This window comes from Scyliorhinus torazame, chromosome 4 (assembly GCF_047496885.1).
Source record: "Scyliorhinus torazame isolate Kashiwa2021f chromosome 4, sScyTor2.1, whole genome shotgun sequence".
In the NCBI taxonomy this organism is placed as follows: Eukaryota; Metazoa; Chordata; class Chondrichthyes; order Carcharhiniformes; family Scyliorhinidae; genus Scyliorhinus; species Scyliorhinus torazame.
The window spans coordinates 298,648,928-298,667,802 of NC_092710.1; the positions used below are offsets into that span (position 1 = coordinate 298,648,928).

General features: G+C 48.2%; 1 protein-coding gene across 3 annotated transcripts in view; it reads right to left on the minus strand.

Annotated features, from left to right (window-relative positions):
- The window catches only part of ak9 (adenylate kinase 9), a 544,334-nt gene that overhangs the window by 113,067 nt on the left and 412,392 nt on the right, over positions 1 to 18,875 (minus strand). For all 3 annotated transcript variants that reach the window (XM_072499993.1, XM_072499992.1, XM_072499994.1), the window contains exons 29-30: positions 8,251 to 8,469; positions 3,092 to 3,305 (exon numbers count right to left, since the gene is read on the minus strand). In XM_072499993.1, coding sequence (XP_072356094.1) covers positions 3,092 to 3,305; positions 8,251 to 8,469 — 433 coding nt within the window. The remainder of the gene's footprint in view (positions 1 to 3,091; positions 3,306 to 8,250; positions 8,470 to 18,875) is intronic.

Here is an 18,875-nt window from a genome sequence, read left to right on the forward strand (position 1 = left end):
GATGATCTAGAGGCTGTAAGTGTGGCATATGTTGTTAGAAATTGCAATTTAATGAGTAGTCCAGTTATGTTTTGGACAGTGACTTAATCATTGCATATTTATGAAACTTAACAAAAAACCTAAGTCATTTTTTCTTGCACCAGTAAATGCCAGACCTTTACAGCATAACTCAGCCATAATAAATCCTTTGCTCAAGAGGCCAATATAATGATTGCTTGTTGGGGATCTTGGTCACCAACCCATTACCCAAGTGTGAAGCAAAGAGTTTCTAGCAACATGGGCAGCTGAGTGTTAATAATTTGCTACAAAATGTCTTTTGCACCCACCCATCCATGAAAATGAGGCACCCTCCCACTGACTCAACATACTTCAGTGTAACCACTAATGTTGCTGCAAAATCAATTTTGATCTCAGTTTTGATAACTCTGGTTTGGACTTTGTGGGAAAATGAACAGCGATGCTATCAGCACTCACCATTATTACTGGCTAAATCTGACAGCAAATTCCACCATTTACACAGAGGCAGTTAAACCTGGAAATACGGAAGTTGCTGTCAGATATATATTGCTTCTCCACGTGGTGCATTATTCCAGTCCTCGCTGTAGACTTCAAATTGAAATGACTGCAAGGGCATAAACTTATGATTACTGCCCAGTAGTTTTACACTAAAAAAGGAATGAGCATTAGGGTTTTTGCAATCAGAAATAAATGGGTGTTTGGCACCATAATAAATTATATTTAATTGTGAATAACTTTTCTTGCCTTGAAAAGCTACTTTTACAAGAGTGGCATGCCATTCTTTCAGAAGAAAATGAATCTGGGAGTTTTAAAAAGTTTTTATAAAAATTCAAGTCTTGTCTGTCTCTGCTAATAGCTATAATCTCCAAAATGATATAGATGGGTTGGTAGAGTGGACGGTAAAGCGGCAGATAGAATTTAACACAGAAGTGTGAGGTCATGCATTTAGGGAGGTCAAACAGTTATAGATTGATTGATTGATATTTATTGTCACATGTACCGAAGTACAGTGAAAAGAACTTTTCTGCGGCCAAGGGAACGTACACAGTACATACATAGTAGACAAAAGCATAATCGACAGAGTACATTGACAAATGCTACATCAACAAATAATGATTGGTTACAGTGCGGATATGAAGTGGAAAAGAATTTTAGTAGGTCAGAACGGTGATAAGAGATAAAAGAAAAAGGTCTGGTTGAGAGAGACAGTCACCATGATCCGGCGCCATCTTGAATTATAGGGAGTATACAGTAAATGGGAATATATTAAGGGGTAGATGAAGGGAGAGATCTTGGCGTACAAGTACACAGGTTCCTGAGGGCAGCAGTTCAAGTAGACAAGATTGTTAAGAAAGCATATGGAATGCTCTCCTTCATTGGCAGAGGTATAGAATATAAAAGTAAGGATATAATGTTGGAATTGTATAAAACATTGGTGAGGCCACAACTGGAGTATTGTGTGCAATTGTGGTCACCATATTACAGGAAGGGCGTTATTGCTCTGGAGAGAGTGCAGAAGAGGTTTACAAGAATGTTGCCAGAGCGAGAAAAGTGTAGCTACGATGAGAGATTGGATAGGTTGGGGTTATTTTCCTTGGAACAAAAGAAGGCTGAGGGCTGACTTAATAGAGAAGTACAAAATTATGAGGGAGGAGATAGAGTGGACAGGATAAAATTGTTTCCCTTGGTGGAGAATTCTAGAACCAGGGGTCAAAGAATCAAGATAATTGGTCACCTTATGTGCTGTAAGCTACAGGGCTATGGAGCGGGTGCAGAAGGTGGGATTAGAAAGGGCACCTGGATGTCCTCCGGCTGGCATGGGTTGAATGGTCTCCTTCTGTGCTGTAATGTTTCTATGGTTCTATGGTTATCTTATTCCCTCAATCCCATTTGCAGTTCTCAATCCTTATTTTGTGTTCTGTATTCAATTTAAATCTAAATTGTGTTTCCTGCCTTATGCTTCCTGCTTTGGACCCTGCAGCAGTAAAACGTAGCACCGGTTGTCCACTGCTGTGAGTGCAGTTTTGCTCCCAAAAGGCAAGACAGGGCATATGAGTGCTCTTCTTATGTGACTTGGTTTTATAATGCTCCCGTGACGTGCTATCGGATGTTTCATTAAGTCAAAAGCAATGGGGTGAATTCTCTGTCCCGGGATGTTTGAAGTGTGCTTCCCAATGGGACGGAGAATCGAAAATCGGAGATCCCCGAACTAAAGGGACCCCGCATAGAGACCTCCTGGCTAAAGGGAACCACTCCCCCACAGAGACCGCCTGAGTAATGAGATCCACCCCCCCCCCCCCCCCCCCCCCGCCCCCCCACAGAGACCCCCTCGCTGAAGCTAACCCTCCATAGTAATTCCCTGCCTAAAGGGACCATCCCCTCCACAGACACCCCTGCCCCCCATTCCACAGGATCCCCCCACCTCCCAGAAGAGAGACCCCTGTCTGGAAGCTGGAGAGCAGTCCAGCCAAGGGCATGAAAAAAATTACAGCTGTAACATTTACCTGGAAGCTCCACTAGTCCATTTCTGGAAGGAGAACAGCTGTGAGTTGTGTTTCAACACCTCAAACCCATTTGCTGCAAGCTATTCTTAGTCATGGGCTACGATTGACAGCTTCAACAAAACAGCTGCAGCTTTGATTCATTCATCTCCCTTCATGGATGAGTGACTCTAAGTGCTGAAACCACAATGTGGTGGCTGATTTGCGGTATCGGTGGGGGGGGGGGGGGGGGAGGTGGCCATGGGACTTTGCTATTGGGCTGCCCGCTCAAAATGGCAGCCCCATAATGGCATAAATGAGATGCATAAATTTGCATGGTAAGGGATATGGAATTGCTTCTCGATTTGCGCTCCCAGGGGGAACATAAATCGGTTGCAATTCTCGTCTGGCGGCAGAACCTAGTTGCCCAAATGGAGAATCTTGCTCAATGTATAAATGTTGGTTGCTGTTATTGAACATGAAACACATTTGTTTGCTGCTGATTGTACGATTTGCAGATAAATGCACAACAAACAGATGTATTATTTAAAGCTATGTTGAAAATCAAAGTTGGCTCTAAATTCTTTACCTACCAGTACTCTTTCCAGATTTTGGTGGTCCGACAATGGCAATTTTGATGGGCACAACAGGTCTAGGTTTAGGTTGGCAAATGTACTTGAAAGGATTTTCAATAAATTTGTCTCTGTTCTCCTTGGTAACAAAGTAATAAATATACTTGCGGTGTATAAGGGGAAAGACATTTTGGTGCATGTCAAGGATGGGTTGAATTGCAGTTCCGTTGCTTAACTAAAAAAAAGCAAAAACATTTTAAAACCAGACTCATTCTACCTAGGTAGTATTTGCATCAAATGTTGTTTTCATTTTAAACATGTCAGCCACAGGTATCCATGTGTCCTATGTGTTCTGTATGTTAGATGAATTTTGTTCACATCCTTTATAACAGATTCAAACATTTTCTCTATGACTGACATCAAACTAACTGGTCTGTGGTTCTTCATTCTCCCCCTCCCTCCCTTCTTAAATAGTGGGGTCACATTTCTTCTTCCAGTTTGGTCCAGAACTTACAAAATTTTGAAAGTTAAGAACAAAGAACAAAGAAAAGTACAGCACAGGAACAGGCCCTTTGGCCCTCCAGGCCCGTGCCGACCATGCTGCCCGACTACACTACAATCTTCTACACTTCCTGGGTCCGTATCCCTCTATTCCCGTCCTATTCATGTATTTGTCAAGATGCCCCTTCCACCACCTCCTCCGGTAGCGAGTTCCAGGCACCCACTACCCTCTGCGTAAAAAACTTGCCTCGTACATCTACTCTAAACCTTGCCCCTCTCACCTTAAACCTATGCCCCCTAGTAATTGACCCCCCACCATGGAAATAACAGTTCACCACCCCGCCCACAGTAGGCACGCATGAGGGTGACCCGTCTCCACCCCCCGCCCCCCACTCCGATCCACCGACCCCTCCAGCACCCCATCAGTCTTCCTCTTTTTCTTGAAGGAAAAAGCATACAAAGTAGCAAAGATTAGTGGGAGACTAGAGGACTGGGAAATCTTTAGGGGGCAACAGAAAGCTACTAAAAAAGCTATAAAGAGTAAGATAGATTATGAGAGTAAACTTGCTCAGAATATAAAAACAGATAGTAAAAGTTTCTACAAATACATAAAACAAAAAAAGAGTAGCTAAGGTAAATATTGGTCCTTTAAAGGATGAGAAGGGGGTTTAATAATGGGAGATGAGGAAATGGCTGAGGAACTGAACAGGTTTTTTGGGTCGGTCTTCACAGTGGAAGACACAAATAACATGCCAGTGACTGATGGAAATGAGGCTATGACAGGTGAGGACCTTGAGAGGATTGTTATCACTAAGGCAGTAGTGATGGGCAAGCTAATGGGGCTAAAGGTAGACAAGTCTCCTGGACCTGATGGAATGCATCCCAGAGTGCTAAAAGAGATGGCTAGGGAAATTGCAAATGCATTAGTGATAATTTACCAAACTTCACTAGACTCTGGGGTGGTCCCGGCGGATTGGAAATTAGCAAATGTGACACCACTGTTTAAAAAAGGAGGTAGGCAGAAAGCGGGTAATTATAGGCCAGTGAGCTTAACTTCGGTAGCAGGGAAGATGCTGGAATCTATCATCAAGGAAGAAATAGCGAGGCACCTGGATGGAAATTGTCCCATTGGGCAGACGCAGCATGGGTTCATAAAGGGCAGGTCGTGCCTAACTAATATAGTGGAATTTTCTGAGGACATTAACAGTGCGGTAGATAACGGGGAGCCAATGGATGTGGTATATCTGGATTTCCAGAAAGCCTTTGACAAGGTGCCACATAAAAGGTTGTTACATAAGATAAAGATGCATAGCATTAAGGGGAAAGTAGTAGCATGGATAGAGGATTGGTTAATTAATAGAAAGCAAAGAGTGGGGATTAATGGGTGTTTCTCTGGTTGGCAATCAGTAGCTAGTGGTGTCCCTCAGGGATCAGTGTTGGGCCCACAACTGTTCACAATTTACATAGATGATTTGGAGTTGGGGACCAAGGGCAATGTGTCCAAGTTTGCAGATGACACTAAGATAAGTGGTAAAGCAAAAAGTGCAGAGGATACTGGAAGTCTGCAGAGGGATTTGGATAGGCTAAGTGAATGGGCTAGGGTCTAGCAGATGGAATACAATGTTGACAAATGTGAGGTTATCCATTTTGGTAGGAATAACAGCAAAAGGGATTATTATTTAAATTATAAAATATTAAAACATGCTGCTGTGCAAAGAGACCTGGGTGTGCTAGTGCATGAGTCGCAGAAAGTTGGTTTTCAGGTGCAACAGGTGATTAAGAAGGCAAATGGAATTTTGTCCTTCATTGCTAGAGGGATGGAGTTTAAGACTAGGGAGGTTATGCTGCAATTGTATAAGGTGTTAGTGAGGCCACACCTGGAGTATTGTGTTCAGTTTTGGTCTCCTTACCTGAGAAAGGACGTACTGGTGCTGGAGGGTGTGCAGAGGAGATTCACTAGGTTAATCCCAGAGCTGAAGGGGTTGGATTACGAGGAGAGGTTGAGTAGACTGGGACTGTACTCGTTGGAATTTCGAAGGATGAGGGGGGATCTTATAGGAACATATAAGATTATGAAGGGAATAGATAGGATAGATGCGGGCAGGTTGTTTCCACTGGCGGGTGAAAGCAGAACTAGGGGGCATAGCCTCAAAATAAGGGGACGTAGATTTAGGATTGAGTTTAGGAGGAACTTCTTCACCCAAAGGGTTGTGAATCTATGGAATTCCTTGCCCAGTGAAGCAGTAGATGCTCCTTCATTAAATGTTTTTAAGATAAAGATAGGTAGTTTTTTGAAGAATAAAGGGATTAAGGGTTATCGTGTTCGGGCCGGAAAGTGGAGCTGAGTCCACAAAAGATCAGCCATGATCTCATTGAATGGTGGAGCAGGCTCGAGGGGCCAGATGGCCTACTCCTGCTTCTCGTTCTTATGTTATTTATTATTATAAATTTAAAGTACCCAATTATTTTTTGTTCCAATTAAGGCAATCCTGCCAACCTATCCCCACAAATCCCTTCCTAACCCCCTTGCTAGTCAATATTGTAAGTGGTTACCTTTCCTCTCATACTGTCTGTCTAGTTTACCAACATCATCATCCACTCTTCTAAATAGGCATTCTCAAACCCTTGGTCATGGAAAATTGCTGCCCTATTTCCAACCTGTTTTCCTCTCTGAAGTTCTTGAAACTGATATTTTCCCCTAAATCTGTGCCTATCACCCTACAATTGTATATCTGAATCAGTATTCTGCTTCTGCCACAGAACTGAAATGGTCCAAACCAAAACTACAAATTATGTTCTCTAATACTGGACCAAGGTACATTATACCTCTTCATCTTTTTGACCTTGCTGTAGTATTTGATATGGTTAATGAGAGCATTTTCCTGAAACATGTTTCCTCCATTGTCCAGCTCGGTAGAACTCTCATCATTTGGTTCCACTCATACCTATCTGAACTTAGCCAGATACTCTCCAGCAATTGATTATCTTTCTTTTGCTGATCCAGGATCTCTGGAGTCCCTTGCTCCTTACCGACATAATTTGCAAACATTGGGCCAGCTCTACCTTTCCACCACCCCACTGTTAACCCAGACATTACCTTTGCATTGCTAAAGTGTTTGTCCAATGGCCAGTCTTGCCTGGTGCATAACACCTGCTCTGCAATATCCATTGAGGTGATTCAGATGTCTGGACTAATTCAGCGGTACCCTCTTATACAGTACCTTCCTGCAAGGGTATTGGTCATTGTAGTGGTCTTTTGCACTCCCCATTACATGGACCTTCAGAGAGATGTGGACTTTGAGAACAATGAAGAACTGGAGGAACTGGAGAGCTGCCAATGCTGTATGACAAGGTGGCCTCCAAACCACCTCCGGAAAGAGGACCTCCATCCTCTGTCTAACGGTCTCCAGAATTAGGTACAAGTTGGCACCAGTCCTTTGGTTTCCCTGTGATATCTGGTGTAGTGGAAGGCTTTGGCATGAATTGTCGATCTATTCCTCATGATAACCAGCAGCTTCATTGATAGCTTCTGGGGGGTGTCTAAATGAGTCCCACACTTCATCCGACAACTCCATTCTTGCCCCCACTATTTCTAAATGGGCAGGAAACCTAGCTCTCTAAAGGTTGCGGACTTCCTCATTCAAAAATCTGGGGTGTCCTCTATCTCTTTTGCCACTTCCAATGCCCATTCTGGGATGTAGCTAATCTAGTCCAGAGGATTCACCAACATTCAATCCAGTTAACCTTCCTAGTACTACCACTTTACTAATAATCTATTTCTGTACCTCAGTATCACAAGTCCCTTGGTTGCCTAATATTTCTGGGAGATTTTCTGCATCTTCTTCTGTGTAGACAAAGGGCGGGATTCTCTAATCCCGTGGCAGAGTTTCCATGCTGTCGTAAACAGCTCCAGCTGCCATTCCCGGTGCGAACTGTGCACTGCGGGATCCGCGCATGCGCAGTGGTGCCGGCGCCAACGCGCACATGCGTAGTGTCCTCCTTCAATGTGCCGGCCCCAACGCAACATGGCGCAGGGCTACAGCGGCCGGCGCATAGGAAAGGAGGCCCCCCGGCCAGAGAGGCCGGCCCGCCTGGTATGGAGGTTATAAGCCACGAGGAGAGGTTGTCTAAACTCGGTTTATTCTCACTACTGGAATGTCGAGGTTCCTACCTGATAGAAGTCGACAAAATTATGAGTGGCATGGACAGAGTGGATAGTCAGAGGCTTTTCCCAGGGTAGAAGAGTCAATTACTCGGGGGCATAGGTTTAAGCTGCGTGGCGCAAAGTTTGAAGGAGGTGTGCGAAGGAGGTGGATAGTGGGTACCTGCTGCTGGAGGAGCTGGTGGATGTAGGTACGATTGTGACATGTATGGGGTGTCTTGACAAATACATGAATAGGATGGGAATAGAGGAATATGGACCTGGAAGTGTAGAAGGTTTTAAGTTAGACAGGCAGTCTAAGGAGGCTTGAAGGGCCTGTTCCTGTGCTGTATTTCTTTGTTCTTATTACTGTAAATTTGCAAGTTAATATCAAACACTGTTGTTATGATACTTATAATGTAAAATGATTTATTTTGCAAGATAAATATTTCATAAATAAGTCTAACGATGTGGCTCAAGCTTTTAATTATTGCTATTAATCTGCACTATTTATTACATATTAGCATTGTCCACTTACCTCAACAACATCCCAAAGGCCAAAACTACTCAACAGTTTATAGGAATTCTTCACTAACTTGTGAACCAGTTTTAAATTCACTGAGAAACATTTTTCAAACAGGCTAGCACGGTTTTTCACCAGAGGTTGCACTTTCTTATTCAACTTGTACTGGACAATGTGAGGTTTGTATTTTCCATCTATTACAATGCACGGCATTAAACTTTCTTTGAGTTGCTCCTGTTAATATCAAACAAACAACAATTTCAAACTGAGTGTAATTATTTACATGTGTGCATTCAGAACTGAGTAACATATTTGTGAAGTCTCAAACTGATCATAGACTAACTATGCTCCAACCTTGGTATAATTTGTTTGACTATAAAGCAAAATAATTTGAACTTATACATATCTGTTCCATGAATCCAATTATTCTAATCACCACCAATCTATGACAGCACCTTCTAAACCGACGGCCTCTATCACCTGGAAGGACAAGGGCAGCAGATGCATGGTAACAGCACCACTGGCACATTTCCCTCCAAGTCACACAACAACAGCATCGTGATTTGGCACCACTGATGGAATCTTCCACTCCAATCCTAGGTTCAATGGTGGGAATAGGCAGTTGGAGCAACTTTGGCTGTTGAGCGGGGCGGGGTTGGGGGGGGGGTCGAATCGTGTGTTGCTCTCCCCATTATTTATGCAGCTATGCGCTTTATATACATGATGCGACCATCAATTCACACAAAACCAGGAGTAGAAGTAAACTGTGGCTTTAATCAACGAGAACAGTGCCTGCCTGCGACTGGTCTGCTAGTGAGAGCCGCCTACAGGTTGACTGCTATTTATACCTCCCCACAAGGGGGAGACCACACAGGCCCCAACATGCTACATCATAGGTAATACCTTACAATGGTCCATAGGGCCGCTCTCGCCGACAAGGTACACCACGAGTCCGGTGATGGCGGCAACGCTAAAGATCTGGGGGCAGTGGAGACGGCACAGGAGTGCGATGGGAGCCTCGGTGTGGTCCCCGATCAGAGATAACCATCGGTTTGTCCCAGGAAGGATGGACGGGGGGTTTCAGAGCTGGCATCGGGCAGGGATTAGAAGAATGGGGGACCTATTCATCGATGGGACGTTTGTGAGCTTAGGGGCGCTGGAGGAGAAGTTTGGACTACCCCCGGGAAATGCTTTCAGGTACATGCAAGTGAGGGCGTTTGTGAGGCGGCAGGTGAGGGAATTCCCACTGCTCCCGGCACAGGGGATTCAAGACAGGGTGATTTCGGGCATATGTGTCGGAGAGGGCAAAGTGTCGGCGATATACCAGGAGATGAAAGAAGAGGGGGAGGCTTTGGTAGAGGAGCTGAAGGGTAAATGGGAAGAGGAGCTGGGGGAGGAGATTGAGGAGGGTCTGTGGGCTGATGCCCTAAGTAGGGTTAATTCCTCTTCCTCGTGTGCCAGGCTAAGCCTGATACAATTTAAGGTTGTTCACCGAGCGCATATGATGGGGACGAGGCTGAGTAGGTTCTTTGGGGTGGAGGACAGATGTGGGAGGTGCTCAGGAAGCCCGGCGAACCATGCCCATATGTTTTGGTCATGCCCGGCACTGGATGGGTTCTGGAGGGGAGTTGCGAGAACTATATCTAAGGTGGTGAAAGTCCAGGTCAAGCCAAGTTGGGGGCTAGCATTATTTGGAGTAGCGGACGAGCCGGGAGTGCAGGAGGCGAAAGAGGCCGCCATTCTGGCCTTTGCTTCCCTGGTAGCCCGGCGAATGATCTTGTTAGTGTGGAAAGATGCGAAGCCCCCCAGTGTGGAAGTCTGGATAAATGACATGGCAGGCTTTATCAAGTTGGAGAGGATAAAGTTTGCCCTGAGAGGGTCTGTGCAGGGGTTCTCCAGGCGGTGGCAACTGTTCCTCGACTATCTCGTGGAGCGTTAGATGAAGTTCGGTCGACAGCAGCAGCAACCTGGGAGAGAGGGAGGAGGGGGGGGACATTTCTTTTTGGGGGGGGGGGGGGAAGAGGGAGGGACGGGGAAGGTTTTTTTTTCTGGGGGGCATCTGAGCAAGAAAATACATAAATGATCCGGAAAACTGATATGTACGGGAGGAATCCAATGTACAAAGTTCTGTATAATTTTGATTTGCCATGTTTATGTCTTGCTATGCGAGCTTTCTTTTTTTTTGTTACGGGGGGGGGGGGGGCAGGGTTTGTTTGTATGGTTGAAAATGTTGTTAAAAAATTCTTAATAAACATATTTTGAAAATAAAATACAATGGTCCATAGGTGGAGCCCACAGCGTAATACAGATATGCACATGGTGAATTGTTACAGCAATACATTCAGCACATTCACCCCCTGTTAAAAAAATGAAGTCCGGCAGGGGTGAAGGGTTCATAAGTTCAGCCTGTCTGGCGCACGGATCATGCACTGTGATCGCCGAAGCTCTGGTATCGCAGCTGGCCCAGGCGTTGAACTCAGCTGTGCTGGCATCGGTAGTGAAGTCGTCGGTGCAGGCACAGACATGTACTCCGGGAGCGTGTCTTCTGGGGCTTCATTCCTGTGGGTTGGTGAAGGGGGAATGGCGGGCGGGAGGGGGTGCGGGTGCCATGTAGGGGCCGAGGCTCTGGTCAGCGTAGGTTGGGCGGGGTAAGATGGGGTGGCAGTGGTAGTGGAACTTGCGGGTGTCAGGTCCCGGAGGGAGACCGTATCCTGTCGGCCGTCGGGGTGTTCGATGTACGCGTAATGGGGGTTGGTGTGTAGGAGCTAGACCCTCTCGACCAGGGGGTCGGACTTATGGCTCCTGACGTGTTTGCGGAGCAGGACGGGTCCCGATGTCTTCAGCCAGGGTGGAAGAGAGGCTCCGGAGGTGGGGAAAACAAATAGGCGGTCATGAGGGGTCTTGTTTGTGGCCCTGCAAAGTAGGGACCTAATAGAGTGGAGTGCGCCGGGGAGGACCTCCTGCCAGTGGGGAACTGGGAGATTCCAAGACCGTAGGGCCAGGAGGACAGTCTTCCAGACCGTCGCGTTCCCCCTCTCCACCTGCCCGTTTCCCCTGGGTTTATAACTGGTAGTCCTGCTTGAGGCGAGGCCCTTACTGAGCAGGTACTGACGCAGTTCGTCGCTCAAGAATGACGAGCCTCAGTCACTGTGAACGTACGTGGGGAAGCCATACAGGGTGAAGACACTATGTAAGGGCTTTAATGGCGGTGGCCGCGGTCATGTCGGGGTAAGGGATTGCAAAGGGGAAGCGGGAGAACTCGTTGATGATGTTGAGGAAATATGTGTTGCGGTTGTTGGAAGGGAGAGGCCCTTTGAAATCGATACTGAGGCGCTCAAAGGGCCGGGATGCCTTTCCCAGGTGGGCCTTTTAGCTCAGGGCTAAATCGCTGGCTTTGAATGCAGACCAAGGCAGGCCAGCAGCATGGTTCAATTCCCGTAACAGCCTCCCCGAACACGCGCCGGAATGTGGCGACTGGGGGCTTTTCACAGTAACTTCATTGAAGCCTACTTGTGACAATAAGCGATTTTCATTCATAGAAGTGCGGCTTACACTCCGCACAGATCTGGCAGTCCCTGGTAATGGCTCTGACCTCCTCAGTGGAGTAGGGCAGGTTGCGGGCCTTGATGTAGTGGAGAGGCCGGGTGACCCCCGGCTGGCAGAGGTCATCGTGGATAGCACATAATCGGTCATCTTGCGCGCTGGCGCATGTGCCGTGGGACAGGGCATCTGGGGTTCGTTGAGCTTCCCAGGACGATATACTATATCGTAATTATAGGTGGAGATTTCGACCCTCCACTTCAAGATCTTATCGTTCTTGATTCTTGATGAGGGGCTGGTTTAGCACACTGGGCTAAATCGCGGGTTTTTATAGCAGACCAAGCAGGCCAGCAGCACGTTTCAATTCCCGTACCAGCCTCCCCGAACAGGCGCCGGAATGTGGCGACTAGGGGCTTTTCACAGTAACTTCATTGAACCCTACTTGTGACAATAAGCGATTTTCATTTCATTTTCATTTTTCATTTTGCCCCACAGCGTATTATCGAACATGAAGGCTACCGATCGTTGGTCGATGATGAGGGTAAACCTCCTACCAGCGAGGTAGTGGCACTACTGGAGGTAGTGCCTCCAGTGCTGCACGGCTTCCACAATGGCTTGGGCTTCCTTTTCGACTGAGGAGTGTCGCATTTCGGAGGTGGTGAGGGTTTGTGAAAAAAATGCTATTGGCCAGCCTGCCTGATTGAGGGTAGCGGCGAGGGCGACCTCTGATGCGTCGCTCTTCACCTGGAAGGGGACGGACACGTCCACCGCGCGCATCTGGCTTTGGCGATATCCGTCTTGATGCAGCCGAAGGCCTGGCGGGCCTCAGCCGCCAGTGGGAAGATGGTGGCCTTGATTAGTGGGCGGGCTTTGTCCGCATAGTTGGGGACCCACTGGGCGTAATAGGTAAAGAACCCGAGGCACCTTTTCAGGGCCTTGGGGCACTGGGGAAGGGGGAGTTGTAGGAGGGGGTGCACGGCCGGGGTCGGGTCCTGGAACCCCGTTTTCCACGACGTAGCCGAGGATGGCTCGTCTGGTTGTGTGGAAAACGCATTTCTCCTTGTTGTAAGTGAGGTTAAGGGTTTGGGCACTTTGGAGAAATCTATCGAGGTTGGCATCGTGGTCCTGCTGATCATGGCCGCAGATGGTGACGTTGTCCAAGTAAGGAAATGTGGCCCGCAGCCCGTACTGGTCCACCATTTGGTCCATCGTTCTTTGGAAGTTTGTGACGCCAAAGGGGACCCGGAGGAAGTGGAAGAGGCGGCCGTCTGCCTCAAAAGCCGTGTAGTGGCGGTCCCCCGGGCGTATTGGGAGCTGGTGGTACGCAGACTTCAGATCCACCGTGGAGAACACCCGGTAGTGTGTGATCTGATTAACCATGTCTGTGATCCGGGGAAGGGGGTACTCATCGAGTTGATTGTACCGGTTTATGGTTTGGCTGTAATCTACAACCATCCAGTTCTGTTCCCCGGTCCTGACGACCACCACCTGAGCTCTCCAGGGGCTATTGCTGGCCTCGATGATTCCCTCCTGCAAGAGTCGCTGGACCTCGGACCTGATAAAAGTCCTATCCTGGATGCTGTACCGCCTGCCTCTGGTGGCGACTGATTTGCAGTCGGCAGTGAGATTTGCAAAGAATACAGGGGAGGGTGGACCTTTAGGGTTGCGAGGCTACATATGGTGAGTGGGGGTAGGGGCCCGCCGAACTTCAGGGTTAGGCTCCTGAGGTTACATTGGAAATCCAGTCCCAATAGAAGAGGAGCGCAGAAGTCGGGGAGTACATATAATTTAAAATTGGCGTACTTGGCGCCCTGTATTGCGAGGGCTGCAGTAGTGCACCCCCGGACATGCACCGAGTGCGACCCTGAGGCGAGGAAGATAGTTTGATGCGCCGGGAAGATTGGGAGCGAGCAGCGTCTTACCATGTCAGGATGAATGAAGCTCTCTGTGCCCCCGGAGTCGACGAGTCAGGGCGTTTCGTGTCCGTTTACCCGGAAGGTCATCATAGAGCTCCAGAGGTGTTTGGGTCGCGACTGGTCAAGGGGACCGTGCTAAGTTGCGGGTAGCCGGCGTGGTCGAAGGTGCTGGGGCAGTTCCAAGATGGCTGCCCCCGTTGGTCGCACGTGTCGGGTGGTGAGGAAGATGGCGTCCAAGATGGCGGCCCCCATGAATCGCACGTGGCAGGCCGCGGGGGCGAGGATGGCCAAGATGGCAGCCCCCGTGAGTCGCACACGTTGTGCGGGCTGGAAGATGGCTGCCCCACGGACAACACGAGGCCGATGACACATCCGGGAGGGGCGGAGCCGGCAGACATGCTGCTACACTGCGGGATCTGCGGGCCTGTGAGTCTGAGGGTCGGGCCCGCGATTTAGAGCTTTTGGACCTGGCCAGGAAAACTTTAGCAAAATGTCCTTTTCTCCCGCAGTCGCTGCAGTTCGCGTTCCTTGGCCGGGCAGCGCTGCTGGGGGTGTTGAGTCTGGCCGCAGAAATAACAGGGTAGCCCTCCCATGGTGGGCGGGCAGCCGCACGGCACAGGCCTGGGGTATTCTTTGGTCGGGGGTCCACAAGGGGGTTGCGTGATCAGACGGGAACGCGTTAAGGCTTTGGAACGCTACTTCCAGAGAGGAGGCGAATTTTACCGTCTCTTCCAGGTTTAGGGCACCTTTTTTGAGTAGGCGAAGTCTCACGTAGTTGGATCTGACTCCAGCCACACAGGTGTCCCGGATGGCGAGGTCCATATGTTGAGTGGCCATAACAGCCTGGTAATTGCAGCTTCGTGCAAGGACTTTGAGGTCGCGTAGGTACTCTTCCAACAATTCCCCGGGACACTGGCGGCGAGTGGAGAGGAGATGCCGCTCGTATACCTCGTTCACAGGCCTTACGTAGAGGCCCTCTAACATCGTGAGGGCGTCTGCATAGGTGGAGGCTTCCTCAAGTTGAACAGAGATTCGGTGGCTCACCCGTGCGTGGAGAAGACTCTGTAGGCATCTGGGATGGCCACTTCCCGATTACAAAATGGACACTTTGCAAACATTGCAGGGAAAATGGACAATACTGAGAAAACAAGCAGGTTCAGGGTTTGTCTGTATATTGGAGCCGCAGCTCCCAGACAAGACCAAACCTGTAGGCCTATTAGCATACTAATGGCTCATCTCCGGGAACAAAAGAGTAACCTTTGAGTAACCGATACTAAGGCAGACACCCCGGCACCAGAGGAGAACGAAACAAAGCAGGCCAACGGCCACCTAGGACACGCCCAGCCATCAGGGCACACACCACTTTATTGGACGAGATCAATATGAATGATCAAGAAACGGCCCAATTGATTGGGGCCAAGTTCAAGGCCCTCCCAAAAGAGTGCGAAGAACCTTTGGGCATAAGAAGTAGCCCCCAAGAGAAAACCGTTCTCTTGGACCCGGCTCTAACCGAGGAGAGACCTGTCCACCAGCTGCACCAGAAGCAAATAAGTCCAAGGCTAACGCACGCTACCAGACAGACGACCTTAGCTGTTCCCCTGTACCAGTTCAACCCCAGCAGCCTCAGAACCGAACAACGGCCATTGTTCCTCTGACTGAGTGGGTGCCCGAAGCTAAGTATAGGCTTCAGCAGTAGTGATAGTTTAGTCTGTAGAGTTTCGTGCATGAGTATATTTAACTGTGTGTGTAAATAAATAAGCATTGACTTTGAACTAACTAACTGGTGTATCGAGTCTTTGATCAGTATTCGGGTTTGAACCTTGTGGCGGTATCGAAAGATACCTGGCGACTCTAGAGCAAACGTAATTAGAATTAAGGAAGGCGACCATATTGACCGCCATATTCAGAGCCAACCAAAGAGAGCAACATTTACTGGTGATCTCTGACGGGACTCAACCTAGAAGTGGCCTAGTCACTCCGAGAGAACCCAAATTTGAATTGGAATCCAATTGGAAACAGAAAAACCACAAGTGTAAGAACAATACTGATCAAACCTCCAAGATTCAGAAGTGTGTTAATGTATGCGTACTAACGGGGATATAAGGTAAACCTGAGAGATTTTGTTGCGTAAAACTGTCGGGAGTTTTGTAGGCCGGAAATTAGCGTAAGCCGTGTCCGTGTTTACATCACCACTTTATCACCCCCATTCCAATTTCAGTAGAGAACCCAGAGATAGAGAGAAAATGGCAATGAAGGCAATGGAACGCCTTATGAACCCCCAAGAATTCGAGGTCGCAGCGACCAGTAGAGTAGGACAGTGTCCCCTATGGGAAGAAGAGATCAGAAAATATCTCAAAGGGAAAGGATGGCGCCTTTGGAGTGAATTCTGCGCCAATGACGAAACAGGTCCCGGGAGTATAGGACATACTTGGTGGGAGAATCTGTTAGAGATTCATAAGAAGAGCTTGGGGAAACTCGCAAAACCTGCTTGGCACAATTGCGAGGCACAGAGGAGGTCGTTAGGATGCTCCGTAGAGAGATTGAGGAGAGAGACAGAAATAGTGAGGGCGATGTGATCGAATTTGAGATGGAGAATAAGGAGTTAAGAGAACAGTTAGCAACGAAGGACAGAGAGGTGGATGATGCCAAGTGGGCACACCAGTCTTGTCTCGCCCATTTGAGTAGTTTTCAGATGCAGATAAGGCCTACCAGGACACGCAACATGCGGTCTTGGTAAGACAAGAAACCAACCAACAGGTAGAGCAATTGCAGAAACAGTGCAATGATTTAAAAGCAGCCCTACGAGCGCTCCACACTTCCACGATGGAACAAAGGCAGAGCTCCGTAGATCACGCAAAGTGCCGGTAGCAAATTGCAGAATTGCAATCTCTGCTTTCTGTCCAGAATGGGTTTCAAAGTAGGTTTGGACCCCAGTTAGACCAAGAAAACGGCCCTGATTGGCAGAAGTTAAATGAAACTGCCCACAGATACGTACATGGGACATGTACGCAAGAAAACCCCCAGAAAAGGAAAGCACCTCAACCCCTGACTGAACAGGCAGAACACAACCCCATGAACCCTGTAACCACACACCACAGGGCCTCAGGCGAAGGAAAGGCAGATTTCCTATATACAACCCCACGTTAACCGTGACCCAATTACAGGACGCGTGTGGAAAAATTACACCGTTCCTTCCCACATCAGACCCCCACCAGTTTTTTGCTAGAGTTAAACAGCAGGGTACCATGTACGGCCTGGACGAAAAGGAGCAAGTGAAGCTCACCTTTGAGCCTCGACCCTTCAGTCGTGGCAGCCCTTCCCAACCCACAGAATGTAGGAGGCACACTCCAAGAAATGCACACAGCAATCCTGGATGCAATCAGCTATAACAGAGGAGACCCCGTAGAAGGCCGAAACATGTGTAGGCAAAAGTAAACAGAGCACCCCACAGCGTTTGCTGGACGCTTGTGGATACATTTCACAGCAGTATTTGGCGAGTTAGCCCGCGCCCATTTGTCCGTGGATAATATGGCCAAATGGAGTTGAATCCTAGCCTCTAATACGACAGAGGCAGGACAGAGAGCTTGCGCAAATTACGACCCCTCAGACGAGGCCCACAACGAGAAATGGGTTTTGAAAAGATTGTCACATGCTTGGGAACAATCCGTCCAAGGCAAAACCGCATTTGCAAAACCAGAGGAAGAGCAGGCAGACATACATCCAGTTAGGACGCACCTGAACCCCGCATGGGTACACGAGGGCAGGAACAGCCCACCGCAGCCTAAATCCCAGGAATGCTACAATTGTGGACAATTAGGACACTATGCACGAGAGTGCAACACGCCCCAAAAGCAGCAGAAAACCCAACAGACAGGTACCCTAAATAAGAATAGGGCAAAGCCAATCCATAGCGTTAGTGCCCGTTCAGAGAACGCAGAAAGGAACGGCACCAACTGACGGTGTTCGGGCTCCCCAACTTGGGTCTGCGACACCCTTTGGGAATAGTCAGGTAGACTAGTAGTAGCAGGCAAAGTCTGGGGACACCCCGTAGAATTTCTTTGGGACACAAGAGGGCCCCGCACCACGCTCAATTCCTCCACGATATTTCAACGAGATACGTGGCCCACAACAGATACCATCACACTCAGCGGCTTTACAGGTCATTTACAACAAGGACACATCACAGCCCCTGTAGCAATACAAATAGGTAACATTACGACTAAACACCCTGTAATTTTGGTCGATCTACCCCAGACAGCTGAACACATCCTCGGAAGCGACGTTATGAGCTCCCACAACCTCTCATTTGATCCGGTAAATAAATGTGTATGAAGAATGGCAAAGGCAGCACGAGCCCTCGCCACGTTCGCAGTTGGAGAATATGCAAACAGAAACAGCGCAGTAGGAGCTCGAGCCATTGGTCAGGACAAACAGGTTAGGGAAGTCCTACAGCAACACAAAGCAGCATTTGCACAGCACAAGCACGACTGTGGCAAGATAGCTGGGTTAGTGAACATTACAGGTCCCGACCCCAGACCCCAAAAGCAATACGGTTTTCCCCAAGAAGCAAAGGGAGAAATCTCAAATGTGATACAGAGTCTGCTTGATCAAGGCGTATTCCGATCAGTAGCCTCCACGAATAACGCACCAATTTGGCTCGTCAGGAAACCCGATGGATCATGGCAACTGACCATTGATTACCGGGAACTGAACAAAGTGACCCCAGTAGCAGCCCCCACCGTAGCCACAAGACCCGAGACCATGCTCAAACAGGGACTCCAGTCAAAACAAAATTCGGTTTACGACATTAGCAATGGCTTTTGGTCCATTCCATTGGATAAAGCGTGCCAGTACAAATTTGCCTTTACATTCCAGGGACAACAATATACGTGGACGTGCCTTCCACAAGGCTTCCACAACTCCCCCTCTATTTTCCACCGTCAGCTGGCAAATGGACTAGCAAAATTTTCCTGACCCGATTGTCTGGTCCAGTATGTAGATGACTGCATACTACAGACAGACACAAAGGGAGAGCACATTTCGCTTCTCGCCGAACTCCTCGGACTCCTAAAACAGATTGGATGTAAAGTCAACCCCAAGAAGGCCCAGGTTTTGCAGGAAAAAGTGATTTACTTGGGTACAGTAATCACTCATGGTAAACGCGACATTGAGCAAAAGAGAATT